Source organism: Falco punctatus (assembly GCF_963210335.1).
Source record: "Falco punctatus genome assembly, chromosome: 18".
Lineage (NCBI taxonomy): Eukaryota > Metazoa > Chordata > Aves > Falconiformes > Falconidae > Falco > Falco punctatus.
Genome location: NC_137598.1, coordinates 2,898,950 through 2,920,696, shown reverse-complemented (window position 1 = coordinate 2,920,696; position 21,747 = coordinate 2,898,950). Strand labels below are relative to the sequence as shown.

The 21,747-nt window shown below is 68.8% G+C and overlaps 5 protein-coding genes across 15 annotated transcripts; 4 read left to right on the top strand and 1 right to left on the bottom strand.

Annotated features, from left to right (window-relative positions):
- Window positions 1-39: 39 nt before the first annotated feature.
- CKS1B (CDC28 protein kinase regulatory subunit 1B) lies at window positions 40-6,583 on the bottom strand. 2 transcript variants are annotated; one of them, XM_080369065.1, is made up of 3 exons: window positions 6,451-6,583; window positions 394-521; window positions 40-321 (listed from the first exon to the last, which is right to left on the bottom strand). In XM_080369065.1, the coding sequence occupies exons 1-3, from the start codon at window positions 6,573-6,575 to the stop codon at window positions 227-229; spliced, it is 348 nt and encodes a 115-aa protein (XP_080225191.1). In that variant the 5' UTR covers window positions 6,576-6,583; the 3' UTR covers window positions 40-226. The 2 variants fall into 2 exon arrangements, with proteins under 2 accessions (XP_080225191.1, XP_080225192.1); XM_080369066.1 differs by lacking the exon at window positions 6,451-6,583 and adding an exon at window positions 1,511-1,675.
- SHC1 (SHC adaptor protein 1) lies at window positions 1,840-12,213 on the top strand (the record flags this gene model as incomplete). 8 transcript variants are annotated; one of them, XM_080369006.1, is made up of 14 exons in its annotated part: window positions 1,880-1,976; window positions 6,172-6,496; window positions 7,691-7,852; window positions 8,062-8,132; window positions 8,434-8,497; window positions 8,721-8,840; window positions 9,301-9,354; window positions 9,476-9,527; window positions 9,707-9,833; window positions 9,949-10,117; window positions 10,315-10,372; window positions 10,490-10,657; window positions 10,776-11,038; window positions 11,280-12,213. In XM_080369006.1, the coding sequence occupies 12 exons, from the start codon at window positions 7,694-7,696 to the stop codon at window positions 11,406-11,408; spliced, it is 1,434 nt and encodes a 477-aa protein (XP_080225132.1). In that variant the 3' UTR covers window positions 11,409-12,213. The 8 variants fall into 8 exon arrangements, with proteins under 8 accessions (XP_080225130.1, XP_080225134.1, XP_080225132.1 ...); XM_080369003.1 differs by lacking the exon at window positions 6,172-6,496 and adding an exon at window positions 3,966-4,049 and having other exon boundaries at window positions 1,960-1,976; XM_080369005.1 differs by lacking the exon at window positions 1,880-1,976 and adding an exon at window positions 4,094-5,517.
- Window positions 12,214-12,496: 283 nt separating this feature from the next.
- Window positions 12,497-14,575, top strand: PYGO2 (pygopus family PHD finger 2). Its single transcript, XM_080369045.1, has 3 exons — window positions 12,497-12,773; window positions 12,853-12,902; window positions 12,980-14,575. Exons 1-3 carry the CDS (start codon window positions 12,650-12,652, stop codon window positions 13,985-13,987), a joined length of 1,182 nt encoding a protein of 393 aa, XP_080225171.1. The 5' UTR covers window positions 12,497-12,649; the 3' UTR covers window positions 13,988-14,575.
- A 141-nt stretch (window positions 14,576-14,716) lies between these two features.
- PBXIP1 (PBX homeobox interacting protein 1) lies at window positions 14,717-18,826 on the top strand. Of its 3 annotated transcripts, none has more exons than XM_080368997.1 (11): window positions 14,717-14,831; window positions 15,921-15,999; window positions 16,114-16,210; window positions 16,295-16,356; window positions 16,432-16,564; window positions 16,647-16,862; window positions 16,944-16,967; window positions 17,081-17,154; window positions 17,256-17,381; window positions 17,475-18,463; window positions 18,570-18,826. In XM_080368997.1, exons 2-11 carry the CDS (start codon window positions 15,940-15,942, stop codon window positions 18,625-18,627), a joined length of 1,839 nt encoding a protein of 612 aa, XP_080225123.1. In that variant the 5' UTR covers window positions 14,717-14,831; window positions 15,921-15,939; the 3' UTR covers window positions 18,628-18,826. The 3 variants fall into 3 exon arrangements, with proteins under 3 accessions (XP_080225123.1, XP_080225122.1, XP_080225121.1); XM_080368996.1 differs by having other exon boundaries at window positions 16,417-16,564; XM_080368995.1 differs by having other exon boundaries at window positions 16,114-16,356.
- Window positions 18,827-19,414: 588 nt separating this feature from the next.
- On the top strand, window positions 19,415-21,441 carry PMVK (phosphomevalonate kinase). The gene is made up of 5 exons (XM_080369055.1): window positions 19,415-19,514; window positions 19,843-19,906; window positions 20,625-20,777; window positions 20,842-20,971; window positions 21,178-21,441. The coding sequence occupies exons 1-5, from the start codon at window positions 19,432-19,434 to the stop codon at window positions 21,312-21,314; spliced, it is 567 nt and encodes a 188-aa protein (XP_080225181.1). The 5' UTR covers window positions 19,415-19,431; the 3' UTR covers window positions 21,315-21,441.
- Window positions 21,442-21,747: the final 306 nt, after the last annotated feature.

The window sequence follows — 21,747 nt, the reverse complement described above, 5'->3', positions numbered from 1 at the left end:
CCTCTGGTTTGTAACACACACACCCCAGCAGACGGGAGCTCCCAAACATCCATTTATTAACGCTTTGAAGCACGCTCCGGCCTTGTGGCTGGGAGGACCCCCGGTACCGGCCACGGCAGTACCCGGGTGGCACCGAGCATCATCAGCACCCGAGCATCATTAGCACCCGCTGGCATGGCGTGGGGCGCAGCCCCGCGGGAATGCTGAGGAGGAGGAAGGTGCTGTCTCAGCTTGGGTGGGCCGAGGCCTTCGGTGGACTGGGGGCCACTCGCTTCTCCGGCTTTTTGGGCAGTGGTCGGCGGAAGAGCAGGATGTGGGGCTCTGGTGGGGGAGAAGGTGTCAGGCCAGGCCCCCCCACTGCCACCTGTCCCGTCCCATCCCCCCGGGGCTCACCTGGCTCGTGGATCATGTAGTGGACCCAGCCCTGGCTCTGCTGCACCCCCAGGTTCCGCCACTCCGACTCTGACAGAAGGTGGGTCTTGGGCACCAGCTTGGCGATGTCCTTGGGCAGCATCACATGCCTGCGCCCCCACACCCCTCAGCAGGGAGTGGGAGCACCGAGGAGCATCCCCCCACCCCCCTGACTGGAGAGTTCCCCCGGGGAACCCTTACCGGGACCAGCCCCCTGCCCCAATACAGTGCCATTACCAGGATGCCCCCCGCATCACCCACTGGGGAACTGTAACCAGGATCCAGGATTCCCCTCTAACCCACCCTGGGGAACCATTACCAGGATCCGGGACTCCCCTCCATCACCCCATGGGAAACTTACCAGGATCTGGGAACCCCACCATCACCCACTGGGGAACTGTTATCAGGATCTGGGAGCCCCCCATCACCCCCTGGGGAACCACAACCTGGATGCAGGACTCCCCTCCATCACCCCCTGGGGCATTGTTACCAGGATCTGGGGAATCCCCCATCACCTCCTGGGGAACTGTAACAGGGATGCGGGACCCTCCCCATCACCCCCTGGGGAACCACTACCAGGATCTGGGACTCCCCTCCATCACCCCCTGGGGAACAGTTACTGGGATTTGGGACACCCCACCCCCGATTCACAGAGGAACCGTTATCGGGATCGGGGAGCCCCCCCGATCCACTGAGGAACCGTAACAGGGATTCGGGACTCCGCTCCCCCCCCCCCCCCCCGATCCACTGGGAAACCGTTACCGGGATCCGGGACTTCCATCCATCACCCACTGGTGATCCGCTACCGGGATAACTCCCCCCCGGTCCCACCAGGACGCCATGGCCTGCCCGCCTTCCCCCCCAAGCGACGCCTATAACGGACAACCTCCACCCCCCCAGTTATCCAGACAACTTCCCTCTCGCCCCACCTAGGAACGTAACCGTTACCGGGACAACTGTTCCCCTCCCCCCCCCCCCGGTAATCGCTACCAGAACAGCCCCCCCACAAACCCTACAGGGGCCCGTGACCAGCACACACCACCCCCCCCGCCTCACCCCCACCCAGAAGCCGTTACCGATTCTCCCGCCCCCGCCTCACCGGTATTCGAATTCCTCATCATCGTACTTGTCTGAGTAGTAAATCTGTTTGTGCGCCATGGCGGCGGGCCTTGGCCGCCCCTCCCCGGCCGCCACCCCCCGCCGCCGCCGCCGCTGCCCCGTCGCGCCCCTCGCCTCAGCGCCCCGCCGGGCCGTTGGCGCCCCCGCCCCCGCCGCGCTTTCAAACGCCGCCGCCCCTCGCTCCCATTGGTTCACAGCGCCTGGGGGGCGGGGCGTTAAGGCGCAGCGCTAGAGTTCATTGGTCAACGCTGGCCGGATTGGGCGGGGCTACGGCGCAGCTGCCTTGCGGGGCGGGCACGGCCCGGTGTCACGTGATGGGGCGCGGTGAGGCCGCGCTGGAGGGCGTGAGCCGGAAGTGAGTGGCGGCGCGGTGGGGGGAGGGAGGACGGGCGGGCACCGCGGCCGCCGGGACCGGAGGAGACCGGCGGGAGACCCATGGTGCCCCGGTGAGCGCGCGGGCCGGCCCGGGGCGGGGGGGCTGCGCCCAGGGGCCGCGGCGGGGTCTGGTGCGGCCTCGGCGGCCGCGCAGGCCCTGGGCTCCCGGGGCGGGTGAGGCCCCGCGGTGCTGGGCCGTGCCCCAGGGAGCCCCCGCGACGGTGCTGCCGCCGCCGGGGCTGAGTCCTCCCTGCTCACCGCCGCCTTCCCTGCAGCGAGCGGGGGGTCCCGCCGCAGCCGTTCCCGGGGCCCGGCGCTGCGGGGCCCGGCCCCCCTTCCCTGTTCCCTCGGCGCGGGGGAGCCGAGCGGGGGGCGCAGGCCTGGCTCCCTCCCCTGGGTGGCCCAGCCGCGGCAGGGCTGTGCCAGCCTGCTCAGTTGCCCCCAGGTACTGGGGGGACTCCGGTGCCCAGGACCCCCTGGTTGTGGTGGCTGCTGTGTGTCCCCGGAACCACTCGCTGGGCTCCGGTTTGCATCGCTCCGGCGCTCAGGGCCCTGTGCTGGTGTGCGACATGGGCAGGGGACCGCCTTGAGGGTCTGGGGAAAGTCCCTGCGCCCCAGACTGGATGGGGCACTGGCTGGGGTCGGAGGGATCCTGGGCCTGCGCAGTGCCTGGGCGCACCCTCCTGCCTCCAGCCTTGCGGGGCAGACCCAGCTGTTGCGGGCAGGGGTGGATGGTTCCCCCTTGCAGGCCCTTGCCTTGTCACCGGCGGTGGGTGCTGGCTGTGTGTCCGTCCGTCTCAGGCTGTCCCTGCTGCTCCAGTTAACTTTCAGGTCACCCTCACACTACTCTGGCCTGGGGAGACCCCAGATTCTGAGGGAACGTGACCTCGGCTCTGCTGGGCTGGTGCTGCAGGAGCCTGTGGGCAAAGGGCAGCTTTGAGCAGTGCTCCCCAGGGACAACCCAGCCTCAGCCTCTTCCAGAGGGGTCAAAGATGCCGTCTCTTCCCAGCCAAGTGGAACCCAAGTGTCCACCCACAGCCCTTTGATGGGGGAGTAGCAGGGCTGGGCCGCCTGTGCCCCTGGGAGCTGCGTGGGGCAGCGTCCCCTCCTCGGGGAGGACAGAACTGGGCCCCTAGGAGGCTTCAGCGAGGCTGAGCACCCCAGGTCGGGGTCTCAATCCTCATTCTGTGCCGCCAACCTCATCCTCCAGTGTCTGGAGGACCTTGTCGCTGCCTTTGCTCAGCAGCGAGCAACCCGGCGCGGTGCTGCCGGGTCCTGTGCAGGGTCGATCTGTGCCGCTCTGCTTGCCAAGCAGGGCCCTCCTTATCTCCCTGCCTGCCGAGCTAATCACGTTAGTGCCCGCCTGGGCTCCAGCGCAGCCTTTGCAGGCCCCAGATAAGGGCATGATTGCTGCGAGGAAGTAAATCATGTTTGCTGCTCGGCTGGCCGGTCTGAACCACATCGGCTGGGGGATAGGGGTGGGAAGGGCAGTGGCTCCAGAGCTGCTCCTGCTTCGCTTGCCTTGTTTTCCCCTTGCAGAGCTTCCTGCCCTTCCTGGCTCCCCTCTCGTAGCCTCTTTCCACGACTCCCCTCTTCTCCGCTCCCCAGGGGCTCCGGACGTACTTTTGCAGCAGGGTGCTGGCCGAGGGGGTGCGCAGGAGGGGGCAGCTCTGCCCCCCGGGCTGCCTCTGCTCTCCCTGCTTGTGTGTGGCCTCTGGGCACTGGTTTTGGGGCTGGGCAGGGATCGGCTCCAGTACTTGTCTTGGGTCATAGAGTGACTCTTGGCCCCCAACACGGTTTGCCAGTGTGGGCAAAGCCTCAGCAGAGCCAGGCTTGGCCTCCTGCCCTGGTGCATCCCAGCTCTGCCCTCCCTCAGGTGGGAAGCAGGAGGCTTCCCTGGCTCTCTCGCCCGTGTGTTGGCTGTTGGCATCGTGCTGCTGCTACGGCCCCGTCCACCTGCTGTCAGTGAGGAGGAGCAGGGTCTGCCTCTTGGTGCCGGGCCACCACCTCGGCGGTCTGGGGCAGGGCTGGCTAACTCCCTGTTTGTCCCCGAACCGCAGGTCGGAGTGCCAGACGAGAGGGGCTGTGTGTTTCTGTTCCCTGCCTGGGGCCTGCCCTGCCCTCCGCCGGCGATGGAGTATGTGGTAAGGACTTCGGTGGAGGGCTAGGTGGCTTCGGTGGTGGATCCTGCCTCCCCTCTCTCCCTGCTGGCAGGGCCCCAGCCTCCTCCCCAGGTCTCTGCTGATGTCTCCTAGCCCCTCTCCTGAGCGGCGGAGAGGTTGTGTGCAGGAATGCGTAGATGCCGTGCAAAGCTGTTGTGAAGTTTTGGGGGAAAAAAACAGCTGTTGGCTGGATTTGAGTGTTTTTCTTGTCTTCTCCCCAGCCCTGGAGGCTTGGGGATGGCTCCACTGTGGCTGCTGTCGGAGCGAGGGGGTCTGTGTACGTGCGGCAGCGGCCGGCACGCGGCTGCCTGCTCCTCACTGCAATTTCTTGCCAAGCCACTGGCGTGTTCCAGGTCTCTGACTCAGCTCCCAGTTTGTGTTTCCTGGGAGGATGTCGGGTGCTGGCCTGGTAGCTGGCCCCTGAGCATCCCCTCTCTGCTCCTCTTCCTCGTCTCGGGCTGCGCATGAAGTCCCAGCCCCAGGCGCCTAAAAGTAGCTGGCGTCCCTCTGCCTCTCCCGTGCACAAGGAGGATCCAACGTCTTTCCTTGCTGCCGGGGCACGAAGAGCGGCTGGGCCGGGATGTGTCCCTGGAGCTCCCTGGGGCGGTTGCTCTGGCTGCTCCGCTCGTCCTCTGCCGCCGGCTGCCTGGCAAGGGGAAGGGTTGCTGCCGGCTGGATGGGGCAGGGCTGCTGCTCGGTGGCTCCGCACCCAGCTCAGTTTGCCTTCTGTGCTCTGAGCCTGCTGGGGAAGGGGCTCTGACGCCCTGGGGTGGGCTCTGGGGCTGGGAGGGCCGTGGCAGCAGCATCTCTGGTTTCTGAGGGCTGGGAGCAGCCATACGTCTTGTCGTGAGCTGATGCGGGCTGGTGGCATGACATGGGCTGGCTGGCCTGGGCAATTCCTGATAAAATCAGGAATTGTTCCATCTTACAAAAGCAGAGGCCCCGTCTGAGCGGGGAGCTCTGACTCCTGAGGTGCACCGACCCCTCGGTGGCGTTGGGGACAGCTGCTCCAAGCCCTGGCCTGTCTGAGTGACAGCCGGGCCCCAGGGTGCTGGGAGGGGGCCGAGGAGACCCCCTTGCCCCTGCGCAATTCCCTCCTGCCCTGCTGGCAGGGCGCTGGGGAGGTGTCCAGGCTCATGGAGCCCATGCCGTGCGACCACAGCCAACGGTGGGACCCTCGTGGGTGAACCCCGCTGCCCTGCGCCCGTTCGACGCCAGCCAGGCGGGGTCCCCCCAGCAGCCGGGGGCTGTGGCTGGCCCCGCGCGGGGCTGGCGGCTTCCTGGCTCCCTGGCCTTGGGCTTCCTGCTTTTCTTCAGAGCAGTGGCGCTGCCGGCCACGGGAAGGTCACAGCGCCTAGCGGCCGGGGGCCCTCGGTGGGGACAGGAGCTTTGCGGGACGGCTGGCAGGGGCTCTCTGCGCCTGTTGGGACCACCGCCGGCGGTGGCTGAGGTGGGGGCTGGCGCTCGCGGAGATGGGGCGTGCGGCTGAGGCGATGCTCCGGCGCCGAGAGGAGGCGGGTGATGGACCCGCTGGCGTGAGCTGCAGCTCCTCGCGCTGTGCAGGAGGCTATTTCCAGCTCCGTCCTGGCTTCCATTTCCCTGTCCCCGTGGCGATGTGCCAGCCTTTGGGAAGCGGGACGGAGCAGTGCCCGGCAGCGGGTCCAAGCAGGGCAGAGCCCTTCCCTTGGGCTGGATTTACCCAGTTTGGGCTCGGTGGCTGGTTTTGCGGAGTGCCCGGTGTCAGGGAAGGTCCTGGCCTGTGGTGGGTCATAGGGGTTGGGCACCACGGGGCTGCCCGAAATCCCCGCTTCAGCCCATGGGAGGTGGTGGGGGGACAGCTCTTGCCCCCCACAGGGGCTGCTGGGGATGAGGCCGTGGAGAGCGGCGGGGGTACGGGCAGTGCAGCCCGGCCGGCTCGAGGTCCTACCAGTGTGCTGGTGCACCGAGGGTGGGGGAGTGGGGGAGAGTTGCCCCTGCCCCCCTCAACCCCAGGTGGGGGCTCTGCCCAGCTCCCCACGGTAAAGGGGCTGAGGTTTGCCCCCCGACATGCTCTCACTGCCGGCTCCCGCTAGCTCCGCCTGTGACCTTGATTTTTCTGCTCCAGATAGGCGCTGGGTCCCCACCCCTCGCCGGGAGCCCCTCCTGCGCTGCGCCCCAGCCCTGCGCAGCCCCCGCCGCGGCCAGATCCTGCCCTGCCACCCGTGAGTCAGCACAGCCCTTCCGATTAACGGCAGCCCCTTCTCTCCCGGGAGGAGCCGCTGCTCAGCACCGGCCGGGATGCGGGAAGCAGCAGCAATTAGCAGCAGCCACTGCCTCTCCCGCCGGCTCCCCATCACAGCCAGGGGTCCGCGCTGAGCCCTGTCTTGCCTGCTGGACAGCCCACCTGTATCCTGCTCCCTGGCATCCTCTTCCTCCCGCTAGCCCTCCGGGTGAGATCCGTGCCCGAAGTCTTGCTCTCGAAGGACTGGATGTCCCTGCATCCCAAGCAGCTGTGAGCACCGGCGGCATCTTGGCATCGTGGCCCCCCCGGCAGAGCCTGGGGAGCCAACAGCGGCTGCTCACCGCCGGCACGTGGCTTGCGTAGCGCTGGCCGCCACAGAAGGACCTTGTTCGCTCCTGGACGGTGCTCGGAACGGGGCTGGGCTGGGCTTGGATGCGCTCTGTGGTTGCCTTGTCTCAGGGCTTTAAATATTCATGCTTTTGATTTCCTCTTAGCGGCTGGTGCGGCAGGGGCAGCGCTGGGGCTGGGACGGAGGGCGGCCGTGCTGGACCCGGCGGCTGGGCACAAGGGGCTGGATACGGCCCTGGTGGAAGACGATGGGATTTGTTGCTGGAGCGCTGTGGGGCTGGGGGGCTTGAGGACCTCCAGGTTGGGGGTCCAGCGTGCTGAGCCCCGCTCCCCGGGGCATCGTTGCGTCCCCCGTTCCTCCCTGCCGTGGCGGGAGCGTGGGGTCACTCTCCCTCTGGCCGGGTCCGCGCATCCTTACTGACGCCGATCGTGAACGATCGGCTGTGACGGCACGGAGGCGGGCAGCCCCCTGACCTGCTGCCTGGCGTCCCGGCGCTGGCTCTCCCTGCCAGCCATGCCGGGCTGGCGTGGAGCTGGCGTGGAGCTCGGCCGACGCTTCTGCTTGGGGGCGGCTTCCTGGCGGCTGCAGGCGCCCGGACTCTCCGTGGGGCCCCCGTGAGACCCTGCCAGCCGCCTCCACCCCGCGCCTCTCTCCAGCATGGATCTCCTGCAGAAGAGCAAATACAGCCACCTGCGGAATGAGTCCGTCTCCTCTCTGGAGGAGGCCGTGGGGGGCCTGGGGGTCCCAGCCTCCCCGGTGGAGTCCCTCACCAGCACGCGGTCTCTGCCTGGCTCCCTCTCCTCCTCCTCCCTCAGCCCCATGGTGCCTCTTGGGGAGCTCTCGCCCGAGTCAGAGGACAGCCCCACCACCCTCTGCTCCTTCTTTCCCAAAATGGCCAACCTGAAGCTCTCCAACCCCGCCAACCTGCTCAGCCTGCGGGGCTTCTCGGCTGGCGGCAGCCCGGGGGATCCCGGCCCTGCCGGGACCCTGGCACCAGCGTCAGGGGGGGCTGCCGGCCCCGACTCAGCAGGACCTGTCACTGTCTGTTCCCAGGATATGAACAAGCTGAGCTGTGGGAAGAAGACGCGGGTGGAAGGCGGCCAGCTGGGGGGTGACGAATGGACCCGCCACGGCAGCTTTGTCAATAAGCCCACCCGCGGCTGGCTGCACCCAGATGACAAGGTCATGGGGCCCGGGGTCTCCTACCACGTCCGGGTGAGTGCCAGGGACCGCAGGAGTGTGGGAAGGGTGACGATGGGCATGTGGGCACCTCCTGCGATGCGCCTTGGGGGTGGCAGGTGGGCACTGGGATAGCCGGGAGGTCAGCACTGCGGAGCTGGGGGGCTCGGGGCCCCAGCCCCCACCCCGGCTGTGTAGGGGACAGACCCTGTGGGTGGCCAGGCTGACCCTGCTCTCTCCTCCAGTACATGGGCTGCGTGGAAGTCCTCCAGTCCATGAGGGCTTTGGATTTTAACACCAGGACACAGGTCACCAGGTGAGCTCTGCCTCTCCCAAGGGGCTGCTGCTTTTGGGGGGTGGTCTGAGCCCCGTGCCAGCCTCTGGTGGCGTGTGGGTCTTGTGAAGGTGGCCGGGCTGCCTTCAGCCCCGTCAAATATTAACGCCAGCATGCTTCCCCTGCTTGGAGAGCCACAGCCGGCGCCACCCGAGGCTTTCCCATTTGTCACCCTGTCCCTTCTGCGCTGGTTCCCGTGTCCTCGGTCCCTTGGCTGGGGGGTCACAGGGGAACGGGGAGCGCAGGCGCTGTGGGGACTGACACCCTGCTGTGCTCCCTGCAGGGAGGCCATCGGGCTGGTGTGCGAGGCTGTGCCTGGTGCCAAGGGAGCTGTGCGGAGAAGGAAGGTGAGGCTGGGGGCAGGGGCTGCGGGGGGCACGGGACCGGGTCCCAGCCCAGCTAGCTGTGCCCGGGCTGGGAAGCTGGGGGCACTGACCTCCCAGCTTGGCAGGGGCGGTGGTGAGGACGAGGTGCCCATCTCTGCTACGGAGGGCAGCAAGGTGTCCCCCCCCGCCACCAGGCTGTGCCTGGCCTGGGGAGCCCCTTCCCCATGCTGCCGTTTGCCCCCAGCCCTGCGGCCGCTCCCTGAACTCCATCCTGGGCAAAAGCAACCTGAAGTTTGCCGGCATGCCCATCACCCTGACCATCTCCACCAGCAGCCTCAACCTCATGGCTTCTGACTGCAAGCAGGTGAGAGTGGCGAGGGGCCAGGCAGCTGGCTTTAGATGAGCAGAAGTCCTCGTGTCCCTCACCCTGGGCCCCACCGAGGCAGGGGAGATGTCCTCAGCCTCCCTAAGGGCTGGGTGGGTGGGCTGGGTGACCTGCTGAGTGCCCACCTCCCCTCGGTCCCTGGGGATGGGGAGGTTGGGGCGATATCCCGCATGCTTTGCAGGATCTGCCTTGGAGACTGGGAGACCCCCAGGTCCCCCTGATGTGGGACCAGGTCTCCTGGTTTTGATCCCACTCCCAATAGCCCTGTTGGTGTCCCAGCCCTTTTCCTGGTGGCCTGTGGCTCATAACCAAGGCTCTGGAAGCTTGTAAGGCCCCGTGCCGGGCCAGCCCTGCGAGGAACGTGGCAGGCAGGAGGTGCCACCTCTGGCTGGACCCAGAGGAGCTCATAGCTACATCCAACAAACTCTCTGCCTTGCAGATCATTGCCAACCACCACATGCAGTCCATCTCCTTCGCTTCGGGGGGAGACCCGGTGAGTACGTGGGGTCCCCGTCCACGTGTGCCCTGACCCGTGCTAGGGATTGGTGCCTCTCCTGCCTTCTCTCTAAAGTCTCCCTGGCAGTCCTGTCTCACCACTGGCGTCTTGCCCACAGGACACAGCCGAATATGTCGCCTATGTTGCCAAAGACCCCGTCAACCAGCGAGGTGAGGATGCTGCTGGGGGTCCCAAGTGTCACAGCCCCGTTGGGTGGATGTTTAGGCACAGCTCAGGGTGGTGGGGAGGCACTGGGTCCCCCGTAAGGATGCTCTGGGGTGCACAGGGCAGGCTGGAGGGGTGGAGAGCTTCGGGATTCCGTGCTCCCATCCTGCCATTCCCTCCCCAGCCTGCCATATCCTGGAGTGCCCCGAGGGCTTGGCGCAGGATGTGATCAGCACCATCGGGCAGGCCTTCGAGCTGCGGTTCAAGCAGTACCTGAAAAACCCCCCCAAGCTGGTAACACCCCATGACAGGTAAGGGCAGGGCTGTGTGGGAAGGGGGACGGTGGGAGGGTGTCCGAGTTGGGCTCTGGAGAGGGGCTGCAGCCCTGGCTGCGGTCGGCTGCTCATCCGTGCCACGTCCTCCCAGGATGGCGGGGTTTGATGGCTCTGCCTGGGATGAGGAAGAGGACGAACCACCTCCAGATCACCAGTACTACAATGACTTCCCTGGCAAGGAGCCCCCCATTGGGGGGGTCGTGGACATGCGGCTGCGGGACGGGGCTGCCCAGACCCCCAATCACTTGGGGGCCACGCTGGTAAGGCTCCGGGCACATCCTCTTGGGGAGACCCCATGTTACAAGGGAGATGCAGGGATGCCAGGCGGGCTGCGGGTGCTTGGCTCAGGGTTATTCCACCACCAAAGCCATGGCACGTGTCCCCCTGGAACCTCGGGGTGGTGGTGGGAAGGGGTGGGCAGCACAGCAGGGCTCAGCACCCATCTCTCTCCCTGCAGCCTGTCGGCCAGTCTGGTGGGGAGTACGACCCTCGGAAGCAGCATGCTCCTGCCCAAGGTAACGTGATGGATCTGGCCGGTCTCTGCTTTCCTGGACCCCAAGTGCTCCAGCAGCACGCCCTGGTGCTGGGGCTGCGGCAGGATGGAGCCCTGCTGACCACCGTGCTCTTCGTAGCAGGGAGAGAGAAATACCCGGCTCCGGCAGGTGTGTTGGGACGCACAGACCTGTTCGATGACCCGTCTTACGTCAATGTGCAGAACATGGACAAGACGCGCCAAGCGGCGGCTGCTGGCACCCCCGCAACGGCCAACGGCAGCGCCCAGAGGGACCTCTTCGACATGAGTGAGTGCGATGGCGGCCACGGCCGTGCCTGGCCAGGGGGGTGTCTGTGCTGGTCTGGGGGGGGGTGGCGGTGAGGTCAGTCACATCACCCCCCTTCCACGTTCCTTTCTCTTTGCAGAGCCCTTTGAAGATGCCCTGCGTGTCCCCCCATCTGTGCCTGTGGGGCTGCCCCCTGCCCAGGTGGTGGCCTCCATGGAGGAGCAGCTGAGGCGGGAGCCCTGGTACCATGGGAAGATGAACCGTAAGGAGGCCGAGAAGCTGCTGAAGGTCAATGGAGACTTCCTGGTGCGGGAGAGCACCACCACCCCCGGTCAGTACGTGCTGACCGGCTTGCAGGGTGGGCAGCCCAAGCATCTACTGCTCGTGGATCCCGAGGGAGTGGTGAGTCCATGGAATGTGCTGGGGACGGGGCTTTGTGTGGCTTAGGAGGGGGGGGTCTGGGGTTTACAAGAGCCACCGGGACGTTGGGCTTCCTCAGGGGACATCTCTGGGGTGGCTTGGTGGCACAGAGAGCCTGGCGGAGCGTGGGGGGTGAGGGCTGCTCCCCGCTGGTGGGTGGCTTTGGCCCCCCTGTGGGCATCGGCAGCCTCCTGATGCCCCTTCCTTGCTGTCCCCCCCCCAGGTGCGGACGAAAGACCACCGCTTTGAGAGCGTCAGCCACCTCATCAGCTACCACATGGACAATCACCTGCCCATCATCTCGGCCGGCAGCGAGATGTGCCTGCAGCAGCCGGTGGAGCGGAGACTGTGAGCGCCTGGGGGGGCCCCTGGTGCGCAGCCCCCCCGGCCCTGCTCCCTGCCCCAGGGAGCCCTCGGACCCTCAGCCAGGTGCTGTGCCCGGGACTGAGCCTGGACATGACTGGGGGGCCCGTCCCCCTCTGCCACGCGGCACTGGTGGCCGTTGGGGGGGCCCAGGTGGCGTGGCGGGAGCTGCCGGCAGGGCTGGGGGGCTGTCGTTGCCAAAGCCCCCACCTCCTCCCAGCTCCAGCCTTTGCACAGCAGCTCAGCTCTTACCAAAAGGCGGCCCCGGGGCTGTGCCGGGGCCATGCTCCCTCTCGCCGGTGTGCCCACGGGCTGGGGGCTGGCGGAGCCGTGCCGGGGGGGGGGGGGGGGCTGCCTAGCCTCGCCCCCTGCGTGGAGGGGGGGGGGGCCGTGGGGGGCTCAGCTCCCCCCAAGCACAAGGCCTGGCCAGCCCTGCACCGACTGTACCCGATCACTTTATGTGTAACTCTGTGCCTTGACCCCGCAGGTCCCACTCTTATGCAAAGCCGCTGGGCGGGGGGCTTGGGGACACTGCCCCCCCCTGCCCCCCCATGCCCCTTCCCGGGACGTGCTCCCCGCCCCCCTCCCTGCCCAGCCCCCGGGGTCCCGGCTGGGCTCCGTCCCGGGGGGAGGGGGGCGGAGGTGTCCCCCTGCATGCACGGTGTTAACCCCCCCCCCCACCACCACCCCAAGCCAAAGCGCAGCCCTTCCCCCCCTCCCAGCCCCGGGCCCCCCTCCAGGGCCCCGCTATACCAAAGGAACCGGCGGTTGGTATTAAAGTTGGTATTTCTCTAGTCCCTGGCTCGTGTGAGGGGGGGCACGGGGCTCGCGGCGGCGCCCCCTGTTCGGCACATGGGCCCTTCGCCTCTCCTTCCCCTCCCCCCCCCCCCCCCCCCCCCGGGGGCCTTGCGATGGTCCGTTCCCCCTCTCCCCTACGGGCGCGGCCCCCGGGCCGTGCCGCTTTCCCCCCGCGCGCCGCAGTTGGTCCAGTCCGCCTTCCCCCCCCCTCCCCCAGGCCCCTGCGTATAGTTCTCCCGTTACCCACCCCCCAGCGGGCAGCGCTTGGTCCGCCCCGGTCCCACCCCCGCCAGCGCGCTGTGGTACTTCCCACGCGCGCACGCCCCGCCTCCGCGCGCGCTGATTGGCCCCCGCGCGAGTTCCGGTTCCGGTGGGGCTCGCCGCGCGGAGGAGCGGCGGCGGGGCTATGGCACTGCGGCGGCAGTGAGGGCCATGGCGGCCCCGCACGCAGAGAAGCTGGAGGGAGGCGTCCCGGCCCCGCCGCCCCCGCCGGGGCCCCCGCACCCCGCGGGCAGCGCCGCCGCCAGCGGGCCCGGCCGGAAGCAGGGGAAGGCAGGTGAGCACGGGTGGCCGGGCCGGCCCCGGTTGACGCGGGCCCGGGCCCCGGGTTGACGCGGCCCCGCTTGTCCCCGCAGGGCTGCAGATGAAGAGCCCCGAGAAGAAGCGGCGCAAATCCAACACGCAGGTAGGGCCGGGCTGCGGGTGGCACCGGGACCGGCACCGGGACGGGCCGCAGCCCTGACCGCCGCCTTCTCCCCGCAGGGTCCCGCTTACTCGCACCTCTCGGAGTTCGCCCCGCCGCCCACCCCCATGGTGGACCACCTGGTGGCTTCCAACCCCTTCGAGGATGACTTCGGGGCCCCCAAGGTGGGGGCAGCCCCCGCCCCCTTCCTGGGCAGCCCGGTGCCCTTCGGCGGCTTCCGCGTCCAGGGGGGGATGTCACCACAGGTGCCCCCCGGTTATGGCGGGGGTCCGCAGCCCCTGCGGAGGCAGCCCCCGCCTTTCGCCCCCGGGCAGATCGGCCCGGCCTTCAGCATGCCCCCCCAGAACCCCAACTACGTCCAGCCCGGGGGCATGAGCTTCCCCGGGCAGCCCTTCAGCCAGCCCCTTGGACAGAACTTCAGCCCCCCCATGGGGCAGCTGATGCAGGGGCCCGTCGGGGGCTTCGGGCCCATGATCTCCCCCACCATGGGGCAGCCCCCCCGGGGGGACATGGGTCCTGGGCCGGCCCTCAACCCTCCCGGCGGGCCGGCAGTGGCTCAGCGCTTCAGCCAGCCCGGCAATCTCTTTGGACAGTCGCCCATGCAGCGCCCTGGGCAGAGCATGCCCCCCCTGCCCCCCACCGCCAGCCCCTTCCCCGGGGCTGATCCCGGCTTCCCCGCCGGCGGCGAGGAGGGGGGCAAGAACCTCAACCCACCCCCCAGCACCTTCGCCCAGGAGCAGCACTCGGGCTCTCCTGCCGCTGTCAACGGGGCGCAGCCTGGCTTCGCCCCCAACAGCGCCGGCCGCGGCGCCGGCACCCCCGAAACCAACAGCCTCCCGCCGCCCCCCCCCGGGAAGGCGGCCGGCGGGTCCGGTCACCAGCCGCCACCGGGGCTGGTGTACCCTTGCGGGGCCTGCCGCAACGAAGTGAACGACGACCAGGATGCCATCTTGTGCGAGGCCTCCTGCCAGAAGTGGTTCCACCGGGAGTGCACGGGGATGACGGAGAACGCCTACGGGCTGCTCACCACCGAGGCCTCGCCGTCTGGGCTTGTGACTTCTGCCTGAAGACGAAGGAGATCCAGTCGGTTTACGTCCGGGAGGGGCATGGGACAACTGGTGGCCGCCAATGACGGCTGAGCCGCCCTCCCACCGCCGTGTACAGCGTCCCCCACCAATTTAGGACCAAACCCCCTTTTTTTGTAGCTGTTGCCCCCCCCCCTCCCCCCTCGCCAGCCAGAGGGACGGCACCAGGCACTGGCTGCAGCTCCTCGTGCTGCTGGCACCCGCCGCAGGCTCCGTGCCGTTGCCAACCCTTTGATGCAAGGGGGGCTCCGGCTCCGGTGCACCGGCCCTCGGGGGCTGAGGCTTCCCGGTGCCACCCTGCACGCCCCAGCTCTGCCTGGTGGGGGAGGGGTGGCAATACCCTTGCTGGGGGGGGGGGGGGGAAATCTGGTCCCACCGCCATCCATAACTCCCCTGGAGGCTGTGCCGTGGTCCCGGTGCCCCCCTCCCCGTGCTCCGGTGCTCCCCGCCTCTTCCTCCCTCCGGTACTCGGGGTGGTCCCGGTGCCCCACCCCCCCTCCCCACCCCCCCTCAATTTTATCCGATCGTAATGGAAACTTTTGTACCGTCGCTATAAAATTATGAAACGCGCGTGTCCGTGTCTGGCTCCGCTCCCGTCGGGGGGGGTGGGGGGGTGGGGGGAAGGGGGGGGGGGGGTGTCCGGTACCGGCGGGTCCTCACGTGCCCCCGCCCCGTCCCGTCCCATTGGTCGGTGGCGGCCGCCTCCTGCCCCCATTGGCTGTTGGCGTCACGTGCGCGCCCCTTCCCGAGGGCGGCGACCGGCCCCGGGGAAAGTTACCGGAGGGACCGGGGAAAGTTACCGGCGGGACCGCGGCCGCGCCACCAGGTACCGGGCGGCCCCCAGAGGCCCCCGCCTGCCCCGGGGACCGCGCGGTGCAGCCCGCGGGGCCGGTACCGGGAGCGGAGGCCGGTACCGGGCCGGGGGTGCGCAGAGGGGCGGCGGGCACGGTGTGACCGGGCATCGCCCGCTGCTGCGACCGCGGGGGTGGGGGTTGGCAGCGGCGCGGCTGTCACACGCTGTGACACCCTCCCTGCGGGCCGGTTCCGGGTCCCCGGGGGGGAGGGGCGGCGGGGGCTGCTCGAGACCGCCCCCCCCCCCCCCCGCCTTCCCGGGTCTGCGGGAGCCCGAGCGAGGCTCCCGGTGTCCCCGTGCCGGGCCATGGTGTCCCCATGCCGGGCCTCGCGTCCCCATCCACCTGCCGGGTGGCATCACCCGGCTAAAAATACTCCGCGGTGGCAGCTGCTGCCGGGGGGGTCCGGGGGGCTCCGGTCCTGCCGGGGCTTTGAGTGGGGCCGCTCCCTGCGGCAGCCGGGGGGGTCTGCGGCTCTCCCGGTCAAACCCTGGTGGTGCTGGGAGCCGGGTCCTGTCCGTCCGTCTGGCCATCCGTCCATCCCTCCCTCCATCTGTCTGTCCCGGCATCTGTCCGTTCATCTGTCCCTCCATCCGTCCCTCTGTCCCTTCATCCATCCATCCCTCCACCCGTCTGTCCATCCCCCCCTCCGTTCGTCTGCCCATCTCTTTGTCCCTCAATCCCTCTGTTGGTCTGTCCCTCCATCCATCTGTCCATCCCTTTGTCCATCCGCCTGTCCCTCAGTCCCTCCATCTGTCCATCCCTCCCTCCGTCCGTCCCTCTGTCCCTTCATCCATCCATCCCTTCATCCATCTGTCCATCCCTCCCTCCCTCCATTCGTCTGTCCCTCCATCCACCTGTCCATGTCCCCCCTCCATCCGTCTGTCCGTCCCTTTGTCCCTCAGTCCCTCTGTCTGTCTGTCTGTCCATCCGCCTGTCCCTCAATCCCTCCATCTGTCTGTCCCTCCCTTCCTCCATCTGTCCCTCGATCCCTCTGTCCGTCTGTCCATCCCTCCCTCCCTCCCTCCCTCCGCCCGTCTGTCTGTCCATCCGTCTCCTCGCAGGTGGCTCCGGACCAGCCCCATGGCAGAGAAATCAGACTGGCGGGACTCGGACAGCACCTGGGTGCTGGCGGGCAGTGAGGTGTGGGCTGGGGGCACCCCCCGTTCTGCCCCCAGCTGCAGGCGCAGGGGGGCCTGTGGAGGTCGGGGTGAAGGTGTCACCTGCCCCCCCCCCCCCCCCCCAATCTTCTCCCAGGGTCTGCCCGTCGACACAGTGGGCCCGCAGCAGGATTCGACCTCCCAAGGGGCTGAGGATGAGGAGCTGGAGGAAGGCACCCAGGACGCTGTCCCATGTAGGTGGCAGCCGCAGGGATGGGGGCACACCTGGTGTCCCCACTGGTGTCACCAGCTCACTGCTGCTCTCTGCCTCTCCGCAGCCACCGACGGTGCATCCGCCTTCCCTGCTCAGAGCCAGCGTGCCGAGGGCAGCGGGCAGGGGGTGAGTGGGGGGCTGGGGGACTGACGTCCCCCCAATCCATGGGGACATGTAACACCCCAGCCTCTCTGTCCGCAGGACCCGGAGGAGTGTGGGGACCCCGGGGCCGTGCCCACCCTGGCCGACTCGGCACAGCCCGGTGTGCCGCATGGCAGTGAGCAGGAGGAGCCCGACGCTGAGCCGGGACCCTGCCCTGACAGCCCCAAAGCAGGTCAGGCCCTGGCAGGCGAGCAGCCGGGGGGGGTCGTGCTGGGGCGCAGCCCCTCCCTGGAGGTCCCCCCGTCCCTCCCCAGGGCCACCAACAGAGGAGGGGAGCTGCACCAGCAGCGATGATGACACGGAGGGGCTGCGGCGACGGCAGGGCCACCAGCCCCGTCCTGGACCGCCGGACCCCGCGCCTGCCCTGCGCCGGCAGACGCTGGAGGCCGGTGATGACGATGGGCTCAGCATGAGCAAGTACCTGCTGGGCGCCTTGGCGCTGGTGGCTGTGGGGCTGCTGGTCGTCTTGGGTGAGGGGGGTTCCCAGATGCAGGGTGGGGGTCTCAGGGGTAGGTCCTGGCATCCCCCTCATTGTCCTTTCCTCTTCCCAGGTGGCATCTATGATGCGGCAGATGGTGAGTACAGGGGACTGTCGTGGTCGGGCAGAATGCGGCCCCATGGCAGCCCGGGCGTTTGACCACAGTTGGGCACCCCCACCCGGTTCCCCCCCGACCCTGTTCCCCCCCAGGCCCGGTGGAGAGCGTGGTGAGCCGGGACACAGCGGCCAGGGACCCGGAGTCACCGCTGCTTGCTGATGGCAACGTAAGGAGGTGGTCCGCAGCCGGGGCTCAGCACCGCTGAGCTGGCCAAGGGGAGGCAGTGCCCCCAGCCCCCCCAGGGCTCCCAGCTTTCCTCTCCCCCAGGATTCGCAGCAGAAGCCCCCACCATCGGACGCCGGGGACCCCCAGAGCGTGCAGTCCGTGAGCCTCCTCCTAGACAAGCTGGCCAAGGAGAACCAGGAGATCCGGCTCATGCAGGCGGAGCTGCAGGTGGGCGAGCGCGGCCGGGCTGGGAGAAGCGGGATGCTGGATCCTGATGCCGCTCTCCCACTTCCACCCCACTGACCCCCTCTGCCCCCCCAGGCCCAGAAGGAAGAGCTGCACGCCCTTCTGCAGAGGAGCGATGGCGAAGCGGCTGCGGCGCAGCACCAGAGCCTGGCTGTGGAGAACGCGCGGCTGCGCGTGGCGCTGGAGCAGGAGGCCACCGCACTCCGCGATGCCCGCGCCGAGCTGCAGCGCCTGCGGGCTGCGGGACCACCGGGCAGCCCACCGGCTGGGCAGGCAGAGCAGCCTCCCAGCGCGGGCGCCCCGGCCCGTGGTGAGGACGCGGTGTGGCCGGAGGGTGCCCGGTGGCACGACCAGCTGGCTGCGGTGCGGCGGGAGCTGGTGGGGGCTCTGGAGCGGGCACGGGGCACTGGGGATCTCGGGGGGCTTGTGGAGGAGCTGAACACCCTGGAGCAGCGCCTGGGCCGGGAGCTGGAGGTGGGGGGGTCCAAGCCCTTTCCCGGAGCCTGGAAGAAGCCGTTCAAGGCAGAGAAGAAGGAGAGCAAGCGGCACAAGCGGCACGGCACCGGGGGGGCCCCACAGGAGCGGGAGAGGAGGGAACACGGCAAACCCCACAAGCACGGCAAGGAGCCCCGGCCCCCCCGGGAACACAAACCGGGCAAAGCCTGGGGGAAATCACCTCCCGGCCCCCCGCAGCGGGGTCCCCACGAGCTGCCCCCGCTCAGCCGGTACCGGGTGCCGCAGGGGTGCTCAGGCGTGGCCGATTGCGCCCGCAAGGAGGGGCAGGAGGTGCTGGGGGTTGCGCTGGAGCCGGTGCAGAAGGCGCAATTCCTGCAGCTACTGGAGGACTTCATGGGGCGGCTGGGCTGGGGGGGGCACTTCAAGGGGTTGGCGGCGCAGCTGGACGGGGCCTTCGGGGCCGACGGGGCCTTCGCCCACGACCACCTGCGCTTCGTGGACTTTGTGGATGACGTGGAGGAGCTGCTGGAGGAGGTGGCGCGGCGGGAGCGGGGCAATGAGGAGGCGGCCGATGGCTTCGAGGAGTACGTGCTGCGGCACTACGGCGGGTAAGCCGGGGCCGAGGGGTGCCAGGGAGTCCCTGGAGGGGTTTGGGGGGCAGGGGGCTGAGCCCTGTCACCCGATCATGAATCATGGCCCCCCCTTCTCTTGCAGCGCGGCGGGGAAGGAGCGGGGCTGGAGAGCCCCACGGCAGCATGGCACAGGGGGGTAGAACTGGGGGGGTTGTGCCGTAGTGTGCTGGGGTGGCTGCCCCCCCCCCCAGCCTTCACCCAGCACCCCCCTGGGAAGGGGTCCCCATTTTGGGGGTCTGGGGGCTGCCGTTGTGCCCCCCAGGGCCAGGTACCGTGGGGGCCCCAGCCAGACACACTGTGTGATGCTGCCACCGGGCAATAAAGTCACTGCTGGGCTGAGCTGTGCGCGTGTGGGAAATGCGGGGGGGGAAAGGGGGTGCTGGGGGGGCAGATGGGGTGCGGGGGATTAATGGTGCTGGGGGGGGCAACAGGGTGTGGGGTGTGAAACGGTGCTGGGGGAGACATGGGGTGCTGGGGGGGCAAATGTGGTGCTGAGGGGGAACATGGGGGGCTGAGGGGAATGGGGGCTGGGGGTGAACACGGGGTGCTGGGGGGAATGGGGGTGCTGAGGGAAGCAGGGAGTGCTGGGGGGGAACGGTGGAGGCAGAAAGGGGGGTGCTGGGGGGGGAAACAACGTGCTGGGGGGGAAATGGGGTTCTGGGGCATAACAGGGTGGAGGCAGAAAGGGGGGTGCTGGGTGGCACAGGGGTTGCTGGGGGGAAGGCGCCGTGCCCCGCCCCAGCCGGGTTTTGGGGTGCCTCCCCCTCCCCGCGATGTGCGGCGCTGTGCCGGCCCCGCCCTGCAGGGGGCGCTGTGAGGCGGGCACCTGCCGGGGGGGCGGAGTCAGCGGCGCCGCGACCCGCCCCTCCCTGCCCGGGCCGTACCATCGGCTGCCCCGCGGGGGGGGAAAGAAGGGCGGGGCCGGGGCGGGGCCGGGCGGGCGGATGGCGGCGCCGCGCGCGGTGCTGCTGCTGAGCGGGAAGAGGAAGTCGGGGAAGGACTTCGTGGCCGAGGAGCTCCGGAGCCGGTACCGGGGGCGGGGCCAGAACGGGGGGCGGGGGCGGTACCGGCAGGAGGGCCCGAAGCGGGGCGGCGGGGTCGGTACCGGAGGGTGGAGCCAGTACGAGGAGGCGGGGCCAGAGCCGGGGCCGGGACTGGGAGGTGGGGCCGGTACCGGGGGGCGGGGCCGGTACCGGGAGGTGAGGCCGGTACCGGGGGGCGGGGCCGGTACAGGGAGGTGAGGCCGGTACCGGGGGGCGGGGCCGGTACCGGGGGGCGGGGCCGGTACCGGAGGGTGGGGAGGCCAGGACCTGCCCGGGTGGAGCCGCCCGGTGCCGCTGACCCCTCCCGTACAGGCTGGGCCCCGACATCTGCACCGTCCTGCGCCTCTCCGGGCCCCTCAAGGAGCAGTATGCCAAGGTACCGCCGCCCTGCCACACCACACCACACCCTGCCACATCACACCACGCCGCACCGTGCTGTGCCACGCTACACCACGCTGAGCCCTGCCAGAACATGTCCCACACCATGCCGTCCCACGCCGTGCTGAGCTGTGCCATGCTGTGCCATTCCACGCTGCACCACGCTGAGCCACGCTGTGCTGTGCCACGCTGCGCTATGCTGTGCCATACCATGCTCTGCCATGCTGCGCCATATCATGCCATGCCGTGCTTACCTGTGCCACGCCACACCACGCCATGCTGTGCTGAGCCATGGCATGCTGCACCAAGCCGTGCCATGCCATGCTGCACTCTGCCATGCCACACCGTGCTCTGCCATGCTGCACCATTTCTTGCCATTCCATGCTGCGCTTAACTGTGCCGTGCTGCACCAAGCCTTGCCATGCTGTGCCGTGCCATACTGCACCATGGTGTGTCATGCCATGCCGTGCTGTGCTGTGCCACGCCACACTACACCGTGCTGTGCTGCGCCACGGCGTGCTGCGCCGTGCCATGCCGTGCCATGCCATGCTGCGCTGTGCCACACTGCACCATGCTGTGCCATGCCGTGCTGTCCATGCCATGCCATGCTGTGCTGTGCCACACTGTGCCACGCTGTGCTATGCTGTGCCGCATCATGCCATGCCGTCCATGCCGTGCTGTGCCATGCGGTGCCTGCTGACCTCCTCTTCCCGCAGGAGCATGGCCTGGATTTCCAGCGGCTCCTGGACGCCGGTGCCTACAAGGAGCTGTACCGGCAGGACATGATCCGCTGGGGCGAGGAGAGGCGCCACGCCGACCCCGGCTTCTTCTGCAGGATGGCAGTGGCCGGGGCAGCGCAGCCAGTGTGGGTGAGCTGGGGGGTCCATGGGGGGCCAGGGGCACGGGGTGGGCACTGACGGCACCTTCACACAGGTGGTGAGCGACACGCGGCGCCTCTCGGATGTGGAGTGGTTCCGGGCCGCGTACGGGGCTGCGGTGCAGACCGTGCGGGTGGTGGCCAGCGAGGAGACGAGGAAGAGGAGGAACTGGGTCTTTGTGGCTGGTGGGTGACCAAGCGACACTGCCCCGAGTGTGGCACCAAAACCAGGCTGTGCCGGCACGGCAGCTGCCCCACGGGCACAGCTCCACCGGCGCCAGCCCCTGGTTGGGGGGTTTGGATAAAGTCCCCCCAGCTCTGGGTGGGATGGATGGGGGGATGGACGGATCCTGACGCGCCTCGGGGGCTCCCACGGCTCCGCTGCTCCCCAGGGGTGGATGATGCCGAGTCCGAGTGTGGCCTGGACCAAGGAGTGGCCTTCGACTGGGTGATCACCAACGACGGGGACGCGGTGTCCCTGGACCAGCAGCTGGAGATGCTCCTGCGGTCCCTTCGCGGCCGGTTATAGCCCGGTGACCCCCTGCCGCTGCTTGGGGACCGTATATCCCCCCACGACCCTACGTCACCCCCCCCTCTGCCTCATGCTGGCCCCCCCTCCCCAGCAAATAAAGCTCCAACGTGGGGAACCTCTGCCAGCCCCGTCTGCGTCTCGTTTCCTTGGGAGGGGGACATGGGTGACAGCCCCCCCTCCCCCCCTGTGGGCTTCCCAGCTTTGGTGGGGGCAGAAGGGTGGTTTAATTCCCCCTGCCTGGGCAGGGGTCACCAGCTGGGTGTATTTTAATAGGCTTCCAGCGGTCGATTCCCTATGGATTATCTACTTCCCAAGCAGACGACTCCTGCTTTAATACCTGCTTCTCTCCCCCCCCCCCCCCCGCAGCTGGGGACAGCGGGGGGGTCCTGGGGGGCTGCAGGGTTGAGGAGGGGGATTAGCATCCTCTCCC

Bases quoted from the DNA above. Each gene is read 5' to 3' on its own strand.
- CKS1B (XM_080369065.1), bottom strand. From the start codon at position 6,575: ATGCCGCCGGTGCTCACAGCTGCTTGGGATGCAGGGACATCCAGTCCT. The intron at 522-6,450 runs GTGGGCTGTCCA...GTGGGGGCGCAG, and splicing joins TGCCAGGGAGCAGGATACAG to GCATGTGATGCTGCCCAAGG. The intron at 322-393 runs GTGAGCCCCGGG...CTCCCCCACCAG, and splicing joins CTACATGATCCACGAGCCAG to AGCCCCACATCCTGCTCTTC.
- PYGO2 (XM_080369045.1), top strand. From the start codon at position 12,650: ATGGCGGCCCCGCACGCAGAGAAGCTGGAGGGAGGCGTCCCGGCCCCG. The intron at 12,774-12,852 runs GTGAGCACGGGT...TTGTCCCCGCAG, and splicing joins CCGGAAGCAGGGGAAGGCAG to GGCTGCAGATGAAGAGCCCC. The intron at 12,903-12,979 runs GTAGGGCCGGGC...TTCTCCCCGCAG, and splicing joins GGCGCAAATCCAACACGCAG to GGTCCCGCTTACTCGCACCT.
- PBXIP1 (XM_080368995.1), top strand. From the start codon at position 15,940: ATGGCAGAGAAATCAGACTGGCGGGACTCGGACAGCACCTGGGTGCTG. The intron at 16,357-16,431 runs GTGAGTGGGGGG...CTCTGTCCGCAG, and splicing joins CCGAGGGCAGCGGGCAGGGG to GACCCGGAGGAGTGTGGGGA. The intron at 16,565-16,646 runs GTCAGGCCCTGG...GTCCCTCCCCAG, and splicing joins CCCTGACAGCCCCAAAGCAG to GGCCACCAACAGAGGAGGGG.
- PMVK (XM_080369055.1), top strand. From the start codon at position 19,432: ATGGCGGCGCCGCGCGCGGTGCTGCTGCTGAGCGGGAAGAGGAAGTCG. The intron at 20,778-20,841 runs GTGAGCTGGGGG...ACCTTCACACAG, and splicing joins GGGCAGCGCAGCCAGTGTGG to GTGGTGAGCGACACGCGGCG. The intron at 20,972-21,177 runs GTGGGTGACCAA...GCTGCTCCCCAG, and splicing joins GAACTGGGTCTTTGTGGCTG to GGGTGGATGATGCCGAGTCC.